The 24,102-nt window shown below is 40.1% G+C and overlaps 1 protein-coding gene across 1 annotated transcript in view; it reads left to right on the forward strand.

Moving 5' to 3' along the window:
* The first annotated feature begins 608 nt into the window (after positions 1–608).
* Positions 609–24,102, forward strand: part of SEL1L (SEL1L adaptor subunit of SYVN1 ubiquitin ligase) — a 50,222-nt gene continuing 26,728 nt past the window's right edge. Inside the window, exons 1-9 of the mRNA XM_074996666.1 lie at positions 609–741; positions 12,844–12,881; positions 14,405–14,630; positions 16,761–16,928; positions 17,536–17,641; positions 20,365–20,527; positions 21,033–21,086; positions 21,166–21,225; positions 22,644–22,725. Of these exons, the coding sequence (XP_074852767.1) occupies positions 669–741; positions 12,844–12,881; positions 14,405–14,630; positions 16,761–16,928; positions 17,536–17,641; positions 20,365–20,527; positions 21,033–21,086; positions 21,166–21,225; positions 22,644–22,725 (970 nt within the window). The 5' untranslated portion in view covers positions 609–668. The remainder of the gene's footprint in view (positions 742–12,843; positions 12,882–14,404; positions 14,631–16,760; positions 16,929–17,535; positions 17,642–20,364; positions 20,528–21,032; positions 21,087–21,165; positions 21,226–22,643; positions 22,726–24,102) is intronic.

The raw sequence follows: 24,102 nt of genomic DNA on the forward strand, positions 1-24,102 counted from the left end.
AGCTCCCAGCGAGGGGCAGATGCTTGGGACGCGGGGAGATGGGCCTGTGAGCTGAGCCCCTGCTACGGAGAGCCGGGCAAAGGCGCTGGCTCAATCGGAATGCGGGAGGCTGGTTAGACTACAGAAGTGTTGGGAAACTTCTGACTAAGTCTGGCTCCCGCCCCTGTCTGAAGGACCGGCACTCCCTTAGCCCCGTACGCTAAGCCAGGGACGCGTTACTGCTCAACCCCGACAACGGCGCAAGGCAGGCTGTGCAGCGGAAACCACGCCTTCGCAAGCATTGTGGGTAATGTAGTCCTTGTGGCCTCCGTTCGCTCTCCCGGCTCAAGCAGTCACGCGCCATGTCATGTGGGTATATGCCCGTAATGCATTCTGGGTGTTGTAGTCCGAGCATTCCATCTTCCAGGGCGGGGTTGCGTTCCCCTTTCCGAGGTTCGGTTGGCCTGGTGAAGGTATCCGTCAGTAAATAATGTGCTCAGCCAATCCGCGTGGGCCATGTCAGAGAAGCCACCGTCCAATGGTCCACCCACGTTGTGAAAGACCCACGGCAATTGGTTGTTATCATAGCGCTGGTGTGGTGTAATTGGCCCCAGCGAGGCAGATGGGCGGGGTGGGGAAGCCGGACTTGGGGATTCTCATCGGCTGGGTCGCCTCACAGCAGCCCAGCGATGGACGTGCGGAACCGGCTATGGTCGCTGCTGTGCGCCGCGGTCCTCCTGAGCTGGGGCCTGGCTACCGCTGGTCAGTATTTGGGGCCCTGAGAGCCCGGCCCTAGCCCCAGGTCTTTGGCCCGGGGAGGAATCGGTCTTGCCTTGCCTCGCCTCGCCAGTTCCTCCTTGCGCGTGGGACAGCTGCTTTCTGGGAGGGTGGCGTGGGGTACCGGCCTTGGGGAGCTCTGTGGGGGTGGTGCAGCTGGGGGCGTTGGCGTGGCAGTGGCACGTGGGGTGACGGATGGTAAGGGGTGGGGTCAGTTTGGGGAGGGGTTGTCGGGATGATGGGGTGAATGACGACAGTGTGACAAGGGTGGTGTAGGATCAGGTGAGGAGAGTGTGTAGGAGTGGTGGGAAGATGGTTGAAGGGCGGAGTTGGGGGGCAGACCTAGCCATGGTTGCAGTGTGGGTAAAGCTGGGGATGATGTTTTGGGATACTGTGGAATACATGATAGGTTGTAAGGGGTGTCAGTGTGGTACCAGGGTGGCTGACCTGTTGTGGCAGCTGGTGATAGAGATTTGTTTATTTTGATAAACTGGTTTCTGGACGGACTGGAACACATCATGATTAACAGTTCAGATTCCCCAATTCTTTTAGTTCTTATGTGGAGTAGAAAAAAAAATGTGATTTTATTTTTTTTATAAACATTAACAAAATGCTTTAGAGAAGATCATAGAAATTAAGTATTGTCAACACTGAGTGCTAACCTTTTTAAATACTATGTAAGCAAAATATGCTAGATACCATATTTTAATAAAAATGCCTTTTTCTTTAATTTATATATGTTTCTATTGAGTAAACACTAAGTGGAGTTTTTTCCATTTCAGGCATTGTAAGTGTGAATAATACATCTGCAGTGTTCAGCTGTTAGTTCAAATACTTAATTCTTATTAATGACACTACTTCATTTGTCTCCCCTTCACATCTCCCTCGGATCATATGGCTATTCCATATTTTTACAGACTGATGCTAGCAAGGATGTTACCTGGCTGCAGAGGCGATAACACTTTTATAATACAATAGCAGTTTTGTTGGTAAAACTTTTGCTGCTCAGGGGTCTGAAGAAACACCCCCCCCAATGACAAAAGCACTAGTGTGGGCAAAGCTATGTCCACAGGAAATTATCTCCTGCCAGCATGGCTACAGTAACTTGTTATGGGTGATTTAATTATGTCCACAGTACAGCTGTGCCATTGTAATGTCCAAAATAGAGAGAAAGCTTCACCCTGAACTTCTTGGCAGAAAACAAGATCCTCCAAAAAGGAGCTTTTTGGTCGATTTGTGACCTTGGAAAATGCCACTCAAAAAGATGACCTCGTGGTCTATTTGGTCACTTTTTGGAAAACAAGCCCTTTGCATGTGATTTCAGCTAGAAGGTTACAAATTAAGCTTATATTGTTCAAGGACAACTTGGGTCTGAAATATCATCGTCACAGTTTTTGTAGATAACATACTGGGCCACCTGCCTGTTTCCCAAAGTCTAATACAGACACATGTAGCTGTTTGAAGCCAAAAAGATAACATAACCAAACCTACCTAACATATTTGCTACCTACCACTGCTTGGGGTGCTTATTACAAATGAAGACTGCTCAACCCACCACATGGGAGTCAGTTGTAAATACAGGATATTTAAGTGCATTGTGACTGGCATGGTAGCCTGTATAGAATCGTAGAACACTGGACTGTAAGGGACCTTGAGAGGACATTGATTCCAGTCCCCTGCCCTCATGGCAGGACCAAGGAGCATCTAGACCATCCTGGATAGATGTCTGTCTAGCCTGCTCTTAATATCTCCAGTGGTGGAGATTCCACAGCCTGCCTAGGCAGTTTATTCCAGCATTTAGCCACCCAGAAAATTAGGAAGTTTTTCCTAATGTCCAACCTAAACCTCCCATGTTGCAGTTTTAGCCCATTGCTCCTTGTCCTATCCTCAGAGGCCAAGGAGAATGATTTTTTTTCTCCTTCCTCCTCTTATGTACTTTAAAATCACTGTCATGCTCCCTCTAAGTCTTCTGAAAACAAAAAAAGCTGTCCAGTAGCACTTTACAGACTAACAAAATAATTTATTAGGTGATGAGCTTTCGTGGGACAGACCCACTTCTTCAGATCATAGCCATACCAAAACACTCAATATCTGTGCCTTAAATATTGAGTCTGTTCTGGTAAGGCTATGATCTGAAGAAGTGGGTCTGTCCCACGAAAGCTCATCACCTAATAAATTATTTTGTTAGTTTTTAAAGTGCTACTGGACTGCTTTTTTGTTTTCATAGTATATAGGTTAGCCCAGCTTTCTCTCTGTTTCTAAGTCTTCTGTTTTCTAAACTAAACAAGCCCAGTTCTTTCAGTCTTCCCTCACAGTTCGTGTTCTCTTGACCTTGAATCATTCTTGTTGCTCTTCTCCAATTTCCCATGTCTTTCTTGAAATGCGGTGCCCAGAAACGGACACAATATTCCAATTCAGGCCTAATGAGCGCTGAGTAGAGTGGAAGAATGACTTCCTGTATCTTGGTCTCAACACTCCTGTTAATGCATCCCAGAATCATGGTGATCTTTTTTTTTTTTTTTTTTTTTTTTTTTTGTGCGGAGGAACAGCATCACACTGTTGACTCTCATTTAGCTTGTGGTCCACTATGACCCCCTAAATCCTTTTCCACAGTACTCCTTCCTAGACAGTTGCTTTCCATTTTGTGTGTATGAAGCTGATTGTGTTTTCCTAAGGACAAGTGCAAAGTACTTCACTTATTAAACGTTGTCGTGTTTCCCTCAGACCATTTCTCTAGTTTGTCGATAGAATTTTGAATTCTGACCCTACCTTCCAAAGCAGTTGCAACCCCTCCAAGCTTGGTATTCTCTGCAAATGTAATAAGCATACTCTTTATGCCAATATCTAAATTGTTGATGAAGGTATTGAATAGAACTGTCCCAAACAGACTCCTTGTGGAACCCCTCTTGTTATGCCCTTCCAGCATGATTGCGAACCATTAATAACTACTCTGAGAACTGTTATCCAGCCAGTTACGCACCCACCTTATTGTAACCCCATCTAAGTTGTATTTGCCTATTTTATTGATAAGATCATGTGAGACCATAGTTGAACTTTGAACCTAGCACTGAAGAGAGTTTTTAATACAAAATTAAAGTAAGTACAGTAACTGGGTCTTAACCAGCATCCTGTCATTCAGCACTCTCAGACAACTGGCTCTTTAACCTTATGTAAATTTTAGTTATGTTTTCCATAAGTACAGTATAGTGAAAGTAAATACAAATAAATACAGCAAATACTGTATACGTTTACAGTGTACAGTGCTACTGTTAGTAAATAAACTTTTGTTTGTTTCTTAATATCTAATCTTGTTTTTTCTTTAGTGTTATGCATTGCTAGGTATGCCTCTCTATTACCCAGAATATTTGAATATCCGGCAACCTCCCAGTCTCAGGTCTGCCAAATATGAAAGAGTTTACTGACAGTGCAATGAATATCCTCAACAAAAGAGTGGGTTTAAAACACATGCTGTGGTATGTGTATGTTGGCCACCCTCTTGGCTGAAATTCTGTGGATTCATTTGGGGACCTTCTGTAGCTGAGGGATGTAGCAACTCATGTCCTTGATCAATCAGCATGGGGGGGGACCTTGTAACACACACTACCCTGTACATTATATATTGCCAAGTTTTATGCTGGACCACATTTTTGTTTTCAGATGCTTGAGAAGTACAATCATCTGTAATAAAATACATAGGTAATATGTGTTGCTAAGGAGTTGCTATGACTAAAAATTAGAATAGTCATCAAGATCCAGATATAGCTTTTAATATACCACAATGATTTTTGTCAGATACTCTCATCTTGGACCGAGAAGGCATTTCTTAACTAATGATTGTTTCGGAATGTTATTTTGTGAACTGGTCCTGACTTGTCATTTGTTTTTATTGGGTTTTCTGATCTCCTCAATGATAAGCCTGCAGTATTGATACCCAAAACATTCTTCAACAGTGTCCAATACAAGTCTAGATATTTGGTCTTGAATACTCAGTTGCTTTTCACTTGGAGCAGGCCTCCCACATTTGAATTCCTGAATACTTGCCTCATAATTTCTGGATACTAATCCTAAACAAGATGTGGTTTCTATTTGGGTACTTCACGTCTGCCGTACAGTTTTGCCATTGTAATGTCCAAAATAGAGAGAGACAGCTTCACTCTTGGGGGAGGGGGAAGGTCCCCCAAACAAGAGGTTTTTTTAAGTATTATATTTTGGCCTTGACCAAACCTAGTTTGAAACCTTAATTTTAATGAAAATCTTAAACTTTGTTCAAATCAGTAATTTTACTAGAAACTTTCATGCTTGCTTTTAAGTCAAGAAAAGCATTGAACATCAAAAGGAATGAGCCTCACAATCTGTTTATAAAATAAGATGTAAATATGTTTTTCGTAGGGATTGTGATTTAAATGAGATCTCTCTGAATGAAGATCAACCCAGGTAAAATTGACGAGGTGCTAGTGGGTTGGTGAAAATAATTGCGTCTACTCTTTTTTGGTTGAGATTGTTTGCACACTAGTTATTAGTAAAGTTTGCAGTCTCTGTTGTGCTGGTGTTGGACTCTCACCTGTTATTGGATGATCATCCAGCAGCACTGACAAGAGAGGCTTGTTTTTGTTGAATATGCAGTGGGTATGGAAATCTGGTATGGAGATATCTGAACAATAATGTAGTGAATCCTAAAATAGACTGTTCCAAAGCTTACCCTCCATTACAGGTTGGACCTCACTGGTTCACACTTGGGACCTGAGTGGTATTTTGCTGGACCAGGACAAGTCAGTGTTCCCTTCCAGGCAGTTGACCTGATCATAGCCCCCAGCCCAGCTGGTTGGCCCCCTGGCTGCTGGACCTGTCCCTTCCAGCTGTTGCTGGCTTCCTGGCCCCATCTTCTGCACCCCAGTCGCTGTTAGCTTCCTGGCCCCAGGCTGCAGCAACCTGGCTGTGGCTCCCTGCCTTGACTAGTTCCCAGCTGGCTTCCACTCTGCAGGACCACTGTGTTGCCAGACCAACACAGTGGTCGTGTGTGATGGATTTCAGAGGTTCAACCTGTATTTACTTCAGTTTCTTTTAGGGATGTTTGTGAAGCATAACTTGTGTTTTATTTCATGTCTCAATTACACTAATGATTTTTTTTCCTACAACAAATCAGTTTCTGGACTGTGGCACTACTAAGGCCAGATCATTATTTTGGCTTCATAAGTGGCTTCCAAAATAGCTTGTGAAAGATACAAACACTGATATTGCTGAATCTACAGATGTTTTTTTTAGACCTGAATGTACAGTATTCAGTTGCAGTACTGTACTCACTAATACTATCCAAAAGTACTGCCATTTATTTTTAATTGCATTCTTTTAATGTAATTTGTTGACAGACCTTGGGTGAGAACACAGGTGAGTTAAGCTGGGATAAAGGAAATCTGATTTTTAATTGTGAATGTTTTAAACTGGACTTATGGAAAGCTTTTATTTTGTGTGCACACAAGTACAAGTCACACATCATTTGCTCTTGTTACAAATGAAACATTTTCAACATGTGTGTACTTCAAAGTGTTCTGGGATCTATGGGCTATCAGAATATACAGTAGACCCTCAATTTATGCAAGGGTTCCATTCCCACTAACCCTCGTGTAACCTGAATTTTGTGTAAGTAGGGGGCAGCTTTTTCCCTGGCGGAAAGAACATTGCAAGGTAAGTCCTGGGGTGGAGGGTGGCAGTTGAGGAGGCTGGCGATGGGCTGGGGCCATGGGAGCTTGGTAGGGGGTTATGCCTGGGTTAAGCTAGGGTTGCATAGGAGGCAGGGAATGGAGCTGAGCCCAAGCTGTGCTCAGGCGGTGAGCTAGGCGGCAGGGGTATTTGAATTGGGGCCAAGGCTCTGAACGGGGCTGGGGGCTGGAACCAGAGTTGTGCATGGTGGGAAATTGAGCCAGGAGCGGTGGGGTGCTGAGCTGGAGCCACATGTGGTGGGTTTGAACCAGGGCAGAGGGTGGGGTTCAACCAGGGTGGGAGGATGGAACTGGACCCTTGCATGGGTGGGGGGGGGAATTGAACTGGGGCCGTGCACAGGGAGTGGTGAGCCAGAGCACGAATGGGTGGGGTTGAGCTGGAGATATACCTGAGGGCTGGTGAGTTGGAGCCAGAGTTGGGCGCAGGGGTTGAGGGGGCTGAGCTGAGGCCAGGGCAGTTAAGCCAGGGCTGTGGAAGCGGGATTTCTAGTTGGCTTAGCTCAAGTTAATGTGAGTTAAGCACAACTCGAAATTGCTTATTTGGAGGGTTTACTATATATTTATTTTCTTCACTGCTTCATTCTTTTTCACTAAAATGTCAAAACCAAACAACTGTAGCCTAAAATTTAACCCTTTATTCTTTCAGCATCTGTAGTAAAAATGACTACGGTTATATAAAAAAATTGTAGTTTCATGTAGCTATTGCTGGTCTTATTTGAGGACGGTGGCCTGCATGAGTTATGCTAAGATGCAGGTTTGATTCCTAGCTTGCTGGGGGGTGGAGGTGTCTTTTTTTTCTCCCTCCACCCGACTGTGACTGGTAAGGATGAGGTGTTCTTGCTGTGCTGTACTCCAAGTGGTTGACTACAAGAAAGCTTTGAAAGAATATTCATTTTTGTATGAACAGACTAGTACTTCTCAAGTCAAAGTCCCAGATGCTAATTTGTAAAAGGGTGCTGCTGTAGAGGTAGCTTTGGAAGAGTTCAGTCAGAAGTTAGAAAGAAGTTTGAAGGGACCCAGCATGTTGCCATAAGAGGAGTAATACTAACTGATTTCAGGCTTTGCAGTGGAAAAACTGAATAGTTTTGGGGCACATAACTAAATAAGACAGTTTGAAACTCATCTTGTTGAGGCAACAGCCTGAAGTGACAGTTACTTAATTATTGTATGCCTTAGCTGAGTGACTGTAATAAGCATGGTACTGTATTGTGTATGAATTTGGTTCAGGAATCTCTTACCTGAAGTGGAGTTTGTCTCTAAATTAGGCATAGTCAGAATTTATCAATGTCAGAAAAGTAATTTTTCTAATACTTCATGTTTTGTTTTATCCTCTCTCTTCCCAAGTGTTTACACTTTGGAACAGAATTTGGCATTGAATCCATTTTGAAACCTCTTTCCTTATCATTAATAGATTGGGTTGAATTGAGAGGGTGAGGGCTTAAAACAAGTAATTCTCATGAAATGCCTCATACTTATGTAAGTAGAATTGCATTTCAGGATTGATGAATAAATTTTATTTTAAGTAAAATATTCTGTTTGTCTTTGTTAAAAGGTAACGAGCCAGAAATCAATCTGCACTGTCCCTCCAATTTGCTTAAACAATTATAGTATTAATTTCTATCAACCCTTTTAGAACTAGCATCAAGCAGCCCTCCTAACAGATCCAGCAAATAAGTGACCCCACTTGTTCTGAGCTTGGATTTGCATTTAGAAAAGCAAATAAACAATTAGCTTTAATGACTGTTGGGCAGGTGCATAAACTTTATAATGCCAAGGATTCTGTTCAATGAGAAACATTGGTTAAAAACTCCCTGTTATTTCCTACAATGACTTACTACTCACCCCAGATTAACACCTTCAAAAGATCATTTTTTAATTATCTCTGCGTAGGTGTGCTTTTAATTATCACTGTGTCTGTGTACTATTAAGCAGTTCTGTGTCAAGAATTGTTTGTAAATGGTCCCGTTTCAATTAGCATTATTTGGAATTACTGCAAGTTAGTCTACCTAATTTAACTGAAAAATCATTTAAGGGCCTAGTACAACTACACAAGTTACAGTTGTATTTGCTTCTTTAGCAATCTAATTTGGAAAGACCATCTGTGTAAGAGCAGGTTAACTAAGTTATACTTGCAGCCTGTTGATGTAGAGCTGGTTTTTTCCGAGAGATACTTTGTGATGCAACAGCAATGAAACAGTTCAAGTGTTTTCTTTTGAGACAAAAGCAAATCAAGTAGTCCTAATTTGTGCTGCTAATTCCCCTCACCCTACTCGCCTTTATTTTTCACTCCTGTCTGCATACACATGTAATTGGTATTAGTGGGCAACTTCATATCTGTATGGAGGGAATAGCCCTTTAAAACTGTTGGTAACTTTTTCTTATGTGACTTTGCCATACAATTGATAAGGTTCCTTTATTTAATCAAATAACTAAAAGATGATAATGTATTAATCAATGTATCTATGGAAAATGACTCTTGTCAAACTAGATATTTTTGGACTATTTTTATAACTGGATATTTTTGGAGATTGAGTGTTAACTTCAGTAAGGTGGTTGATTTGATACCATGTAATATTTAGATTTAAAAGGTGAGAACAGTGTAAAATTAACATGATGTGTACTCAGTTGTTTTAAAAGTGACTAACTGATGGGTCCCTAAAGGTAATTGTAATGAAAAATTGTCATTAACAGGGTGTACTTCCTGTGAGATCCTGCAAAGATCAATTCTTGGTCCTCCATCCGCTGTTCAAAATTTTAATAAAAAACTTTTATTAATGACGTGGAAAAAACCATAGTCATTATTGGTCAAGTTGGCAGATGACACACAAATTAGGGGAGTGGTAAATAGGACAGGTTATGAATTCAGAGTAATCCATTTTCCATGGTAACTTAGGCACAGGCAATGTTTTAGTATAGCTAAGTGCATACTGTACTTCCAGGAACAAAGACTGCGTTCCATATGTACAGTATGAGAACGCTGTCCTGGGAATAGAGACACTCAAAGATTTGAGGGGTGTCGTGGATAATCTGCTGAAAGTGAACTCCAAATTTTTTGATGCTATGACCAAAAGAGCTACCTACATTCCAACTGCTTTTTACATTGTTTCCTAATGTCACCTACAGTTTCAAAACAGCTATTGGATTCTTCACTTCCTTACCTAAATTGATATGTAATGTTACTACATGTTTCTAAACATCTGATTCCTGTCACCATAGCGGTGCTGCTCTTTACGGATGTGAAATCCTATTTAATTAGTTAACCGGTTAAACATTAAGTTTAGCAGCCTAATGGATGAAAAGGGGTTGGGAGAGGCCCTGTCCAGGGAGGCTGCTCCAGCCTGGATGGATGAGCTGGAGCAGTCCCTCCCTGCTGTGGACCAGGGCTGCTCCAGTCAACCTGCATCAGCCCTGCACATGGTATACATGGGTCTGCACCCACCTACAGTGCTCCTGAGCCAGGCCCACTTCAGCAAGGGGCTGCTCCAAGCCCCGACCAGTTGCTGGTAACTTGTATATGTCACCTGTGTAGGGTGAAGTTAACTGGTTACACATTAACATCCCTCCTACACTCCAGCAGTGAGAGAAACAATTGCTGTGTGAGAGATTCTGAGATGTGTCTACACTAGGAGGTTAGGTTGAATTTCTTAAGGCCTATTTGGTCAAAAAAGAATTGTAAAGTTGAAGCTGCATGTCCACACTGGCTCATGAAGTTGATAGAATGCATCCCCATTAGGGTGGGCAGCTTTAACATGTCAGCAGTACACAGTGGCATTGTAGGTTAAGCTCCCAGTGTCTAAAGGACAAAACAGTGCTGCAGGTAGTTCTGGGTGAGTGTCATCAGCCTCCCATAGTGCACTTGTCTCCTCCCCTTCCTTTGAAAACAATGGCAAAAAGTGTTTTAGCGCCCTTTTCTGCATGAGATGCTCATGCAGACGCTATTGCCAGGTTAGCATGGACACAGTCCAGCTTCAAACTGCTGTGGCAAGTATTGTGAGCACCTTATGCATTGTACTGCCGTATGTGCGGAGCCTAAGCAATCCTTCATTGTGATGAAGATTCTGAGGAGGACACAAATGTGCAACACTGGAGAAGAGGAACGGAGAGATGCTTGTTGTATTCAGTGGCTTTGTACACAGAGGAGCACCGGTTCTGGTTCTGTGAAACAGGCTCAGACTGGTGGGACTGCGTTGTTCAGTAGGTATGGGACAATCAGCAGTGGCTACGCATCTTCTGCATGTGTAAGGCCACTTCCATTGAACTCAGTGTATTGCTTTCCTCTCCCACCCTAAAGCACAGTAATACAAAAGTGAAACCTGCTCTGTCAGTTCAGAAGCATGTGGCATGGCTCTCTGGAAGCTTGCCATGCTAAACAGCTACCAGTCAGTGAGCAATCAACACAGAGTGGGCAAATCTACAGTAGGGCGCTGCTATGATCCAGGTAGCCAAGGCAATCAGTATCCTGCTGCTATGATACACAGTGACTGTGGGTAATGTGCAGAACATTATGGATGTGCAACACAAGCAATAAAGATACTATTTTTGAGAACTTAATTGTTTTTATTTAGGGCACAAAACTACATACACAGTTAAGGAGTTCATGACGGGCTTCAGAGGCAGGTAAGCAAGGGCAAGTCAACTGTGCAAGGTCAAATTTGGCATTACTCCTTGTGAAAAGCAGGAGTGCCAAAGTTGTCCTTAGGAGCGCTTGAAGTCAGCACACTGGATCGTGTAGTGTGAACTGATAGCTGACTTAGGTCAATTTTCTAAGCAGAGTTCAAGCTAACTTCCTAGTGTAGACCAGTCTTGAGTTGAAAAGTATTATAGTCTCCTTTAAAATGGCAAATACAGCTAGCATTGCTCCTTTCTTAAACTTCTAAATAATTTTCTGACTGCCATTATTGAATCTGCCAGGGTGGTTCAGGAAAGAATGCAAGTACTTAAAACCCAGACTGGTGAAAGAGGGCAAAAGCAGCAACTTCTGGTAGTTGACGACTGACACTGACTATTATATGGCAGTGAAGTAGTAGATCCAAAGTGGTATCTGCAGAATCATTAAAGCTACTAAGTCAATTAAATGCCATGTTAATCACAATCGTTTCATGGCAGTTAGGGATAGAAATGTGCAAGTGCTGAGTCTTTGTTTGCTGCAGCACAGTGTGGTGATGTTCTGCTAACTTTTAGCACATTGGTATATGATTGCTTCAAAGGCAGTGTTTCGAAAGTTAGTAGCAGAAATGTGTTTTATTCCATGCTGTGCATATACAGCAGCCTGTAAGTGGCTAATATAACACTTAGCACTCCAAACAGAATTTTGGGTTCAAGGTATTGAATAGCTATTTTACCTAAAACATACATAGATGGAAGAGAATTTTTTCTCTGAACTCAACCTGTTCCATCTCTTCTTCAATTAATTAGATTTCTTTTTCTAAGGCTCGACAACGTATAATCTGACCATAGTAAGCTGAGTTATGGACAGCCCAGTACCTTTTATTCTATTTTTTTTTTCTGACTCTTGGTTTAAGGGAAACATTCCATGTTTTAACACACCACTGTATTTTGGAGAGTTGTCTTATATTTTTGCTTGTGCAAATTATATTTTATTTTTTAGGTAGAATACAATGCTCAGGTCTCCTCTTATACTTGGGAAGGTCTCACATCAAGTGTGACAAGTGAAGACTTGGTCAAGGCATTCTAGCCTCCAGGAAAATAACAAAGTTTTGATCCCTGTTTGGCAACATAATGGTCTAGCAACTGGCCCTGCATCTGGCCGCATAACTTGACATATGTTCTGTTTGTATGAATAAATCACCTTTGAGGCTTTGCATTTTGCTAGGTAAATCACACTGACACCTTCCTACCAAGAGCCATATTTAAATATGTCCATCTAAAAGTGTGATCACATGGCTTTCTTGTCACTTCCTTTTGCTATTTAAACTCTGTGCTTTTTAAATCTCTTGTTGGCAAGTTAAAACTTGATGCTTCCTAGTAATTCTAATTTAAATGCCTTTCAGATGTATTAGCAACCTCTAGTGTGTAACAAAAGAGTAATGCTAAGCTAAGGTGAGAGGGATAGATCAGTGGTTCAAGCACTGGCCTTGTGAACCTAGTGTTGTGAGTCCAATCATGGAGTGGGCCTTTCAAAGTTCTGGGGCAGTTTAGATTTAAAAAAAAATGTCAGGGATGGTGATAGGGCCTGCTTTGAGTGCAGGGGACTGGACTTGATGACATCTTGAGGTACATTCCAGTTCTATGAGCTGTGTAGATCTCCATGTGTCAAATATTGTTTTGTTTTAGCTAAATGCATTATTTTTATTTAGGCAATATTACATGTTAATATAGCTTCTGAACTAACTTTTACAATTCTTTCCAGAGGACGAAGGAAGTCAGGATGAGTCATTAGAATCAAAGGTAAGGAATAAGTCTCTACTTACCATTGGAATAAGTGTTCCAGCTTCTTCTCGCTTTTTGAGACATTAAAGCAGCAGTTCTCAAACTGTGGGATGGGATCCCGAAGTGGGTCACAACCCCTTTTAATGGGGTCTCCAGGGCTAGTATTAGACTTGCTGTGACCCAGGGCTGCGGCTGAAGCCCAAGCTCCACTGCCACCTAGGGCAGTGGGGCCCACCTACAGTGGCAGGGCTTGGGTTCTGACATCCCCCACCCCACCCCCCACAGGGTCATGTGTTAACTTTATTGTCAGAAGGGTGATTGTGGTGTAATGAAATTTGAGAACCCCTGAACTAGAGCAAGAGTCTCTAAGCAGATGCCATTAAGTTTTGGGGGTGGGGGGAAGAGTTCTCGTGTTGAGCGTTTTGTAAGTAAATCTAATAAACACTTACATAAGTATTAAGTATTAGTCATTAAAGATGTAGAATGTATAGAGTAACATTGGTGAGCTGGCTTAGTGCAGAGATAAGATGGTTTTCCTTTAGGGTGCACTTTTGTAGCACCTTTTGTCAAAATATATCTAAGTTCTTTTACACACACAAATTTAGCCTTACAGTATATATGCCTCATAGATGAAGAACTGAGACAAAGAGACTACAAAAAAAGCTGTCCTGTGGCACTTGTTTTTTTTAGTTTTTCTTTCTTCCTCCTTACTTATCTGTATTAGGGCTAAAACCCAGGAGTCTTCAATTCTGGTTCTTCACTCTAAATGGAAGATAGCTTGCCTTCTAATTTTTACAAATGGGAGACTTTTTAGGAGATAAGAAACAAAGGATTTGTGGTTGGAAGGGGATACACATGAAACTAATGGGGCAAGTGAAGTAATTTTATGAAGTTTTTAATTAAGTGTAATATAAAAGCCTGTTACAATTCAGATGGAATACTTCAGACAGTCAGTAACAGGTGGTGGAAGACAGGACATCAGAGAAAAAGCTTCACCCTTCTAAGGAGAAATTTCTGTCTGCTCAGCTGTTTGACATTAGGAAAAATGATTCCCCTTTAGAGGACCTTTTATATAGTCAGCTCTCCACTAAACAGTTGGATCCACAGCTCCAAATTTGACTTTCCTGTGACTTGTGACAGCTTTTTCTCATAAATATAACTTGCCTCATCTGCTCTCATTCCAAGACTGTAATTGTGAGTACCTTAGCTTTAAACAGGTAATTCTGAATCTGCTCAAATGAAGCTGCTTTTTTCAGACAAGCTGAAGTGTTGTGCACACAATATGAATGAAGAGCAACCAATTTTGGATGAGAGTTTTGGAGATATCTCTGTTGTGGAAAGAGGGTTTCCTTAAGAATTAAAGGGGAAATGGAAAATTCAAAACCTGTATCTTAAGCTCAACACTCAGAACATATCAAGTTCAGTTTCCTAGCAGATACCATAAACTAAAAAGGGATAGAAATTGAATAATAGTAATAATAGTAGTAATGATTTATAGTCAATGAGAAGACAAGTCTTCTAAATTCTGCTCTTTCTTCTAGACTTCCTTGCCTTCAGAAGAACAGGCGGGGGATCACTCCACAGGAACCCGTGTTGTTGCGGGTCAGATCTTCCTTGAATCAGAGGACTCTGACTTGCACACAGAAGATGAAGAGACCTTTAGGAGCCAAGAAGAGGAGAAAGAGAGCATGTTGGAGGAGTTTAATGCTCTTGAAATGCCAAACCTATTAAATGAGAACTTAGAAGATGTAGAAATGCAGAAACCAGGTAACTTTCCCTGAATTCTGCAGGTTTTATGAAAAAACAGAAGAAAAATAGATCTGGAAGGGTTTAGGAAATTAGTGGGATCCAAAAATTGTCTTCATTTGTCTCTACAGTGCAACTGAATAGAGTGGTTCAGAGTGTAGTGATCATTGCCGCCTTAATTTTCCCTATTGTAATGTTGGCTGATAATTTGAAAATAAATAATCCTGAAAACCTAGATCTTTTACTTCAGATACATTCTAAAATGTTTTCCGTAGATCCTCTGCCTGGATTTAAAATAAAAACAAGATGGGTAGGAGAAAGAAATGGGATATGGTTAGCTGTCTGTTTTGACTATTAGTATCATAGCTATGCACTACGGTATAAGAGAGGTAGTAAGTAAATGTCACTATCTAGAGCGCTTCAGGATTTTCTTGATGTGTATGTTTGCTTTCCTCTGAAGCATCCAGTATTTTCCCCTGCTAGGCTTCATGAAGAAGGTGAGCCAATGAGTGGAGGAGGGGGAATTGTTCATTATTATTGTTTCATATGAAACCTTCATTTGTCTATTTATGCAGTTTTGAGAGAGAGAAGTTCTCTACCAGAGTTTCAGTTTTACAGTACATTGACTCAGCAGGTGCAGCCTAAGCGGATTTAGGGTTTTTTGCACCTTCTCTTACTACTATGCCACATCATCAGTATTTAAAGACCTTTCTAACTTTATAAACTTTAGCATAGTGTTATCTGAAACCAGCTTAGATGCACCATGCTAAGTAAATTTATAAATTGCATTTATAAAAAGTAAATTTAATGTTCTGCTGTTTCTTGATTACGGGTAAAATGGGGACACACCAAAAAAGAAACTTTAAAACTTCCATTTGCCGTGGAAAAATTGTTAAGCCTTCCAAATCAATAACTTCAATATAGACAAAATCCCATTTCTCAAAAGGGCTCATATCAAGGTGCTGAGTTTGTTGGTCACTGATTTGTGGATATCTTTTAGTTCAGTACGTGAGCAGGTGAAAATTCAGTATACAGATTACTACGGGACTGGTAGTCGCTCATAACTGTCACACTGCCATAGTTGCTGAAGCTGGCCAGTAACTGTGTGTATCTTGCCTTCTGAAAAATCATTCTACCTCCTAGTTAGCAAGCACTAACTTGCTCACACATCATTGTTTTCCCAAAACCATTTGCACCATCAAGCTTAGCAGTGTTCCTAGTAATTCTAGAAGACTTGTATGTAAACCACTTTATAGATGATGTGCTAAATAATGTGTGTGTATGTGTCTTGTATCTTTAGAATATTGGCATCACCAAGCATGTATGTATAAATGTGTCTTGTATCTTTAGAATATTGGCATCACCAAGCATTTAAAAATCATGAGTTAAACTCACTTTAAAGAAACATTTAAATTTTTTTTATCAATTTCTAGTTTTTGAACTTTTCTTTATAACCCTGAGAACTGGAAACTTACATTTTGTTTTAAAGTAAAGTTGAGAGTATCTCTTATTCACATGACTCCAGAAGCTGTAGCTTAATGAAAATACCAAATCATGAGATTCTTTAGTAAACTGTGAGAGCTGGCAGTGTTTATAAAGTAAACTTCTATAAAAACTAACAGAAATGTCCTTCATATTTAAAAAAATCCATAAAAATTCATTGAGATTTACAGCTAAATGTTTTCTATGATGGTAGAGACTCAAATTGCAGTATTGTAAAAGGTAGATTTTCATGCACAGTACTACAAGTCGAACTGTCTGTGAACAAATGTAACTTTAATCCATCTTTTTCATTGCCCTGGCTGTGTGAAGTGCAAGACAGAAGGAAGTAGTATATGGACAATGGGAACTAATATAGATTTTCAGATTCCAGCTTTGATACTTTCAGTAATCTAAAACTGCTTATAATAAAGTAATGATAATCTTAAAATGTGACCCTTCTTTGACAAATGTCTCTTTTATAATTCCCTTCTATTTCATGAATGGAGAAACTGGGGATGAATGACTCTGTTTTAATAAAACTCAGAAACCTGAGATACAGAGAACAGTCCCTTCTGGTGATGAACCATTTGCTCACCACATGTATGTAAAAGAGAATGTTTAACTTGGGGAGAAATCATGAAAGAGCTCTCATTCCTGGTTTCTTTTCAGTTTTGACAGCTATTGGAGGCACTGCAGACAGCGAACCCTGCCACTTCCCCTTCCTGTTCCTGGACAAGGAGTATGTAGAATGCACAGCTGATGGGAGGGAAGATGGCAGGCTTTGGTGTGCAACTACCTATGATTACAAGACAGATCAGAAGTGGGGCTTTTGTGAAAGTAAGTAGCCAGATACATTTGTTTTGTTTCACCAAATAATATTTACTGAGCTTAATGGTCTCCTTATCCTTGTGGTAAGAGTATCTGTAGACATAATGTTTGTTAAGTGTAAGTAAAGGGAAAGAGAGAGCTAGTGGCATAGATAGATGCCTATTCCTACAGTATCATGTACTCCTCTTTCCCAGCTCATGGAAACAGACAGTGACATTAATGGGCACAGTTTGAGCATTACATGGGGAATTCACTGTATACTTCCCCTTGGAATCAGTGGCTTTCTGCACAAAGTGGACTGTTTTCTCTTGCAGAAAGGAAGCTAAACATGTATTTCTGAGGATATTTTAGCTCATTCATCCCCATCTTCAAGTAAGATAATATGAGGTGCAAGGTGCTAGCAAAATAAATGAAAGAATAGGGACATGTACAAAAAAAGTGCTATAAAAACCCAGCAGCCCATTGAGAGAGTCCCTCATTGCCAGTACAATCTCTGTAGGTTGTCCTGCAGTAACAAGATCACATGACCAAAGAAGACTCTCCCATGAAGGGCAGAAACAGAAATTTAAAAGAACAACTTCTTCCATTTGATTAAAGCACATTTTTTCTTTTTTAGCTGAAGAGCAATCTAATAAGAGAAGACAGATGCAGGAAGCAGAGGATGTTTACCAGACTGGGATGAAAATCCTTAATGAGAGCAGTAAAAAGGCACAAAAGAAAGAGTAAGTCCATGCTTGAACATTAACATAGGTCTTTCTTGGGGGGACTTGAATAATACTGGCAGTTATGTGGACTTGTATAAAACTAGTAGATTTACCTGGTGTTGCTTGAGTCCTTAATTAAAGGGGTTGACTTTGTGGGTTTTTTTTTTTTTTAAATCATAGGAAAATGTATATGGTTTATTTAAATAAGCATATAGCATTCATTTTTATTTTGGATTTCATAAAGGATTAACACTTTTCCATGTAACATTTTAGCAATTTTTTTAAACAGGAATTCCATCAAGTGTACTTTTTTGTTCATCCCCATAAACTCTTTTATAATTCACTGTTTTAACAAAAAAAAATACTATAGTCAGTTTGGTTTCTTCTATTCTTCAACCCTTAAGCATTGTTTTAGTAGTGATAAAACAGAGCTCTACTCCAAATTTCTCTGTTTTATCTCTTTTCTGTAAAGTTTATTGGGAAGTAATCCTATTCCAGGTTCATCCTATTTTTCTGGCTCATCTTGGCTTAATCTTTTTAAATATTTGCTCAGTCATGTCAATTTTGATGACTGTATTTCACTTGCTGATTGTGCCTCTCCCTGTTTTGGTTTTACGAGAAGTAAATCCCATTCCGAGTGCATACCATTTTCTTGGCACAACCAAATCCTTATTGTGCTTTGTTGTGGAAAAAGAAGCTATATGCCTAATTTGGTGGTCCTAGTTCTTACCATTTAGGAGGCGTTCTTGATCAAACAAACGCTCTAAAATAAATAATTGTTCACAGCAGCAGAAACTCACAACAGCTTTCTTTGAGTATATCCACAAAAAGTAGCAGATTTTTTTTTTTCTGCATAGCATGTGTGAAGATTTTTCAGGAATGTCTCTGCTTTACAGCCATGTGGGTTTTTTTTTTTGTTTGTTTTTTTTTAACTTAAAAAAAACCCATCCTGTAGCGGAACAGACCCAATGCCTTTTGACATCTTTCATGAAAAAATGAGACCCACCATGCACCAACCTGAAGAGCCAAGAGTTTAGCAGTTCGGGTGCTCACCTTAGCTGTGGGAGACCCAGGTCCAAGTCCATACTCTGCCTTGTGAGTCCTTAACTACTTGTCTGTGGTTTCATTGAATCTCATGCAGTTCCATGAAAAGCGTTTGACAAGTCAGCATTTTCTGAATTAAGAACAAAACAAATATATTGTTTAAAAAAAATACCCACAGGAAAAAAGCTTACCTCTGGCTTCATTGACATTTGAAAACAAAAAGAAGTCCTGTGGCACCTTATAGACTAACAGATATTTTGGAGCAAAAGTTTTTGTGGGCAAAGACACACTTCTTATGCTCCAAAATATCTGTTAGTCTAGAAGGTGCCGCAGGACTTCTGGTTGTTTTTGAAGATACAGAGTAACTCAGCTACCTCTCTCTCTGATAATTGACATTTGAGTTATCCATTGCCTGCTTGGCATCCTTGAAAAGAAAAAGATTTGAGGAGAGTCAAGTCACGAACTCACTGACCTCTTCAAAGATTACATGAATACGGTTCAGTAGAACCATCTCTCCTGTTGCTTGGTTACCATGAAAAGAGTATAATTGCAAGTATTGATTATATTCTTTGTTCTAGCTAATTAACTCCAATTACTACAATTTAATTTTGTGAAACATAGATAAATGTAAAAGAGGAAACCAAGGAAGCACAAGAGTGAGATGAAACTCTTGTTCTGCTCAGTCTAATTTCTTTGTTCTTCATCCATTTAGTAAGTCTGGTTAGCTTTTCAGGTCTATGCATGACAGTTTCTCCCTTTGGGCAATATCAGGGTGTTCACATTAACTGTAAATATTTTAAATCCATTTTTATTGCAGAAGCATCTAGAGGTCGCATTTGAGATCAGAAACTGTTCTAAGGCACTCTACATGGACACACTAAGTGATAAAGGCACCCTGCCCTCTCCCCAGGAGGAAGGAAATTGAAAAGCAAACAAATGGGGGGAGGGGGAAGGAAGAAGTGACAATTTCATTTAAATCCTTTGGGGTCGTTTAATAGCTTACACACACAATGGGATCAGAGTATGTGTAAAACAGTTTTTGTTCTACATTAAGCTGTTGAAATGGTACCTTTTTGGGTCACCGTGAAAACACCATTTGTATTTCAGTCACGGATCTTATAAAACCAGCAAAACTAATTTAGCAATGAGGCTTTTCCCCAAAATCTTATCGTTAATCTGGCCACTTCATTACAACAACAGTAACAGCTGTGTAATTATATTAGCCCAGTATTTCTATGGAATCCATTGGTTCTTTTTGTTTAAATAGATCTAATACTGAAGTGAATCAGGATACTCTAATTGATCCCCCTCCTCCTTCTCTAATGAAGCCACTAAAAAGCAATGGTGATGGTATCTTCCATTTTGAGAACAGCAACAACTGGAAAAAAGTCTTTTTGATTCTGGAAACTGTTAAAAGGCTCGTGAAGAATATTAATTTATGTATTAACAATGTATGTGGAGGATTGTGGACCTACAGAGATGACCTTTATTTGTGGTGGTTTAATCATGTGAGGTTTTGAATTTTACACAGTATTTAAAAAGGAAAATACCCACAAATTAGGTAGTGGTGGATACAGAATGTCATTTAGGACATAATGGAAGAGTGAAAAGCTTCCTGTATTCCTTTTTAGCTTTACTGTTGGAACTTTTGTTTATTTAAAGATGACTAAATATTTGATTACTGTCTTTTTTTAAAGAGCATATCAGTATCTTTTGAAAGCAGCTGACATGAACCATACTAAGGCAATGGAGAAGGTGTCTTATGCTCTGTTATTTGGGGATTACCTGAAGCAAAACATCCAGTCTGCTAAAGAGCTGTTTGAGAAACTTACTGAGGAGGGATCTCCTAAAGGGCAGACGGTATGTATGCTCTAAATCAGTGGTTCCCAAACTGGGAAATGCCTGCTTAGAGGAATATAGAGGAATGTTTGGAGGGGATGGAGCAGAAACAAGGTCACTCCCTGTGGGAGACAGGGAGGGAATGCAATCCTGCCCTACTCTGCCTCTGCTGCAGCTGCAGCTCCTGGCTGAAGCTCCACTCTGACTAGGCCCAGGCATATTACAGTAGGGATAAAATGTGTGGGGGTGGGAGCCTGCTCTAAAGAGAGCTTTGGTTACCGTTCCTATCAGCTTCAGCAATAGCCAACGGTTGGATCAGCCATGAAGACTCACCTGTTCTAGGATGACTAATACTGACTGACCCTTCTAAAATGGGATGAGAAACTAGATGACAGAAGCTAGCCCTGCTTCTCCTTGGGCTATACCCATTCTTTGGGTAAATAGGGCTTCAGCCTCTTGGGCTGCAATCCAGCATCATTTTTTCCTCTCAAATATAAACCAGATTGATTTATTTATTACATTTCAGGCCCTTGGATTTCTCTATGCATCTGGCCTTGGTGTCAATTCCAGTCAAGCTAAGGTAATTTTGTCATATCTTTGCTTATGCTTTTATTTATCGTTTAATACAAATGGTTAAATATCTTCTATTCTTATTTTAGGCCCTGGTTTATTATACTTTTGGGGCTCTTGGAGGAAATCTGATAGCACACATGATTTTAGTAAGTGAAATTTCATAGTTAATTCGCAGAATGAAAGTTAATAAAAATGCTCCGTATTTATCTAACTGTATAGCTTAATAATCAAGATCATTAATATTTTACATTTTGAAAGCATAGAGGCTCAGTTTTTAAACATATGCAGGTTGAACCTCTCTCGTCCAGCACCCTTGGGACCTGACCAATGCCGGACTAGAGAATTTGTCGGATTATGGGAGATCAACATTTTCTAGCACATTACCAACACTTACATTGCTTACAGAGCTCTTAAAGACATTTAGGGGTAAATTACAGCTACATAACAGCACAGAACGCTGACAGCCAGGACTGATGTCTGGAAATAAAGATTATGGGACAATGGGGAAACTTGGCCACACCCATGGTAAGTGGTCTTCTAGCTAACTAAAATCATGCCAGATTACAGATTATGCCAGATGAGGGAATTCCAGGTTGGAGAGGTTCAACTTGTAATACACAATGCTATTTACTGCACACCATTCGAGTACTACTTACTTCAGAAACTTTACATGGAAGGTGGAAGATAACTCAAATCTCCTTTCACAACTGTTTTGTATTTATTAATCTCTGTGGATTTCAATGGACTTAATCCAGATTTAGCTGGTATAAATTAGCAGAAAATCAGGCTCCTAAAAACCAAGCAAGGTCTCTTTTCTTGACCAGCAAGTATAAAACACAAAAATAGAATATGGTACATGAGATGCAGAGCTTTTAAACAGAATGACTATCTCTACAGTTGTGAAAGACTTGAGTCTAAAGTGTTATCTTCTGGAAGCGGCAGGGTAATGAGCTATCTGGAAGATGCTAATGAGGTGCAGATGCAAATTTTCCACACCTCATTAGCATATCTGCACATGGTTCGGAGTCTGGAAGAAGCTCTTCCGGACTCCAGAGTACACGTGCAGACGCGCGGCCTGCGGGGATCTTCCGGAAGGAGGATTTCTGGAAGATCCCCACAGGCCACACGTCTGCAAGTGTACTTTGGAGTCCGGAAGAGCTTCTTCCAGACTCCGAACCATGTGCAGATATGCTAATGAGGTGTGGAAAATTTGCATCCACATCTCATTAGCATCTTCCAGATGGGTCATTGCCGTGCCACTTCCAGAAGAATCAGCATGTGTAGACACAGCCCTAGTGTTTAAATTGTTGCTCCTGAGACATCAAAAGCTGTTTAATTGCTTGATTTTAAAACACGAGGCTTATTGCTTACTCTTAGTTCATTTGTTTGGGGAGTAATTTGGCTGTCATCTGAAAAATCCTTCTGATCTTGTATTTAAGTGTGTGTCTAATTTCAAGCATTTTTCTGCCTCTGAAGAGTTGATGAAAGCAGCATGAGCACATTAGTCTATTTAACTGCATACTGCTGTATACCATCATTTGATTCTTTTTTTGTATCTTTGCAGGGCTACAGGTACTGGGGTGGGATAGGAGTCCTTCAGAGTTGTGAATCCGCACTCACTCACTACCGACTGGTGGCTAATCATGGTATTTCTTCCTCCCCCTCCCCCCATGAAAGAGCAAATCTTGAATTATCTGCAATATTTGTGTGGGCACAATTCAGAATATTTAGAACTAGCAGATGTACCCCGCATTGCTCAGGTCCTTCAACTCAGTTTTTGTTCGGAAAATGTACCTGTTTTTATTTGATTGATTGTATTTTATTACATTATTTTTATTTTAGATTTATTTGGGTGGGTTTTTTTTAGTATTTTTTCAAATGGGAATTCTATCAAGTATATTTTTTTCTTCATCACTATACATTCTTATCATTCACTGTGTTTTAACAAAAAAGGGCTGTAATCAATTTGGTTTCAAAGAACATTTTCTTCTAGTTTTCAAACCTTACGCATTCACTTAGCTGCACCAAAAAAGAACACTATTCTAAATTTCTCCATTTTTGTTGCTTTTCTGTAAGGTTTATTGAGAAGCAATCCTATTCCAGGCTCACCCTATTTTTCTGGCACATGTTGGCTCAATCTCTTTCAACATTTGCTCAGTTACATCAATTTTGATTAGATCTCTTTGCTTCTGATAAAACCAAACAAATCTCATTCCAGGTACATCCTGTTTTCTTGGCACAACCAAACCCTTAGGTTGCTATAAGTTATGATAAGAGGAAGCTGTATATCAAATTTGGTCTTATCGTTCAGGAACACTTCTTGATCAAACAGAAACAAACTCTCTAAAATGTATAGAAGAGTTTGTATTGTTATATTTCAGTTAGCTGAGCACACTAGTAGTTTAACTCTTATAGATATTGTAGTTGTAAGAATGCTCATACTGGATCAGACTAAAGGTCCATACCCATTATCCTGTCTTCTGACAGTGGCCAGTGCCAGGTGCCCCAGTGGGAATGAACAGAAGAGGTAATCAAGTGATCCCTGTCACCCATTACCAACTTTTGGGAGACTGCACATTCTGGCTAACAGTCATTGATTGACCTAACCTCTATAAACTTATCTATTTCTTTTTGAACTCTTGTCACAGTCTGGGCCTTCACAACATTACCAATTAATAAACTTTAACATTAACTAGTGATGTTTGAAGAAGTTAAGTGTAAACTTTTAGGCCCAAAGAATGCCAGATTACATCACAAATTCATCATTTGGATTAATCCAGTCAATAACTGGCCTTTCTACAAAATCTTAATAGATGTTTGTCTCTTGTTGCAGAAATTTACTTTGAATTCTGGAAATTCAGTGTTTAATGTTGGTTGTGGAACCTAAAATGTAGCCCTATGCAGGCTTGCACTGTGTAGCATCTGTGCAAAGCAGAGTCACAATAAAATCTGTCTACTGCTCGTTATTACCTACCTACATTACATAAAATCATATAATAACTAATTTGTTCTTAAGAACTACT

The sequence above is a fragment of the Carettochelys insculpta genome, chromosome 6, assembly GCF_033958435.1.
Source record: "Carettochelys insculpta isolate YL-2023 chromosome 6, ASM3395843v1, whole genome shotgun sequence".
Classification (NCBI taxonomy): Eukaryota; Metazoa; Chordata; order Testudines; family Carettochelyidae; genus Carettochelys; species Carettochelys insculpta.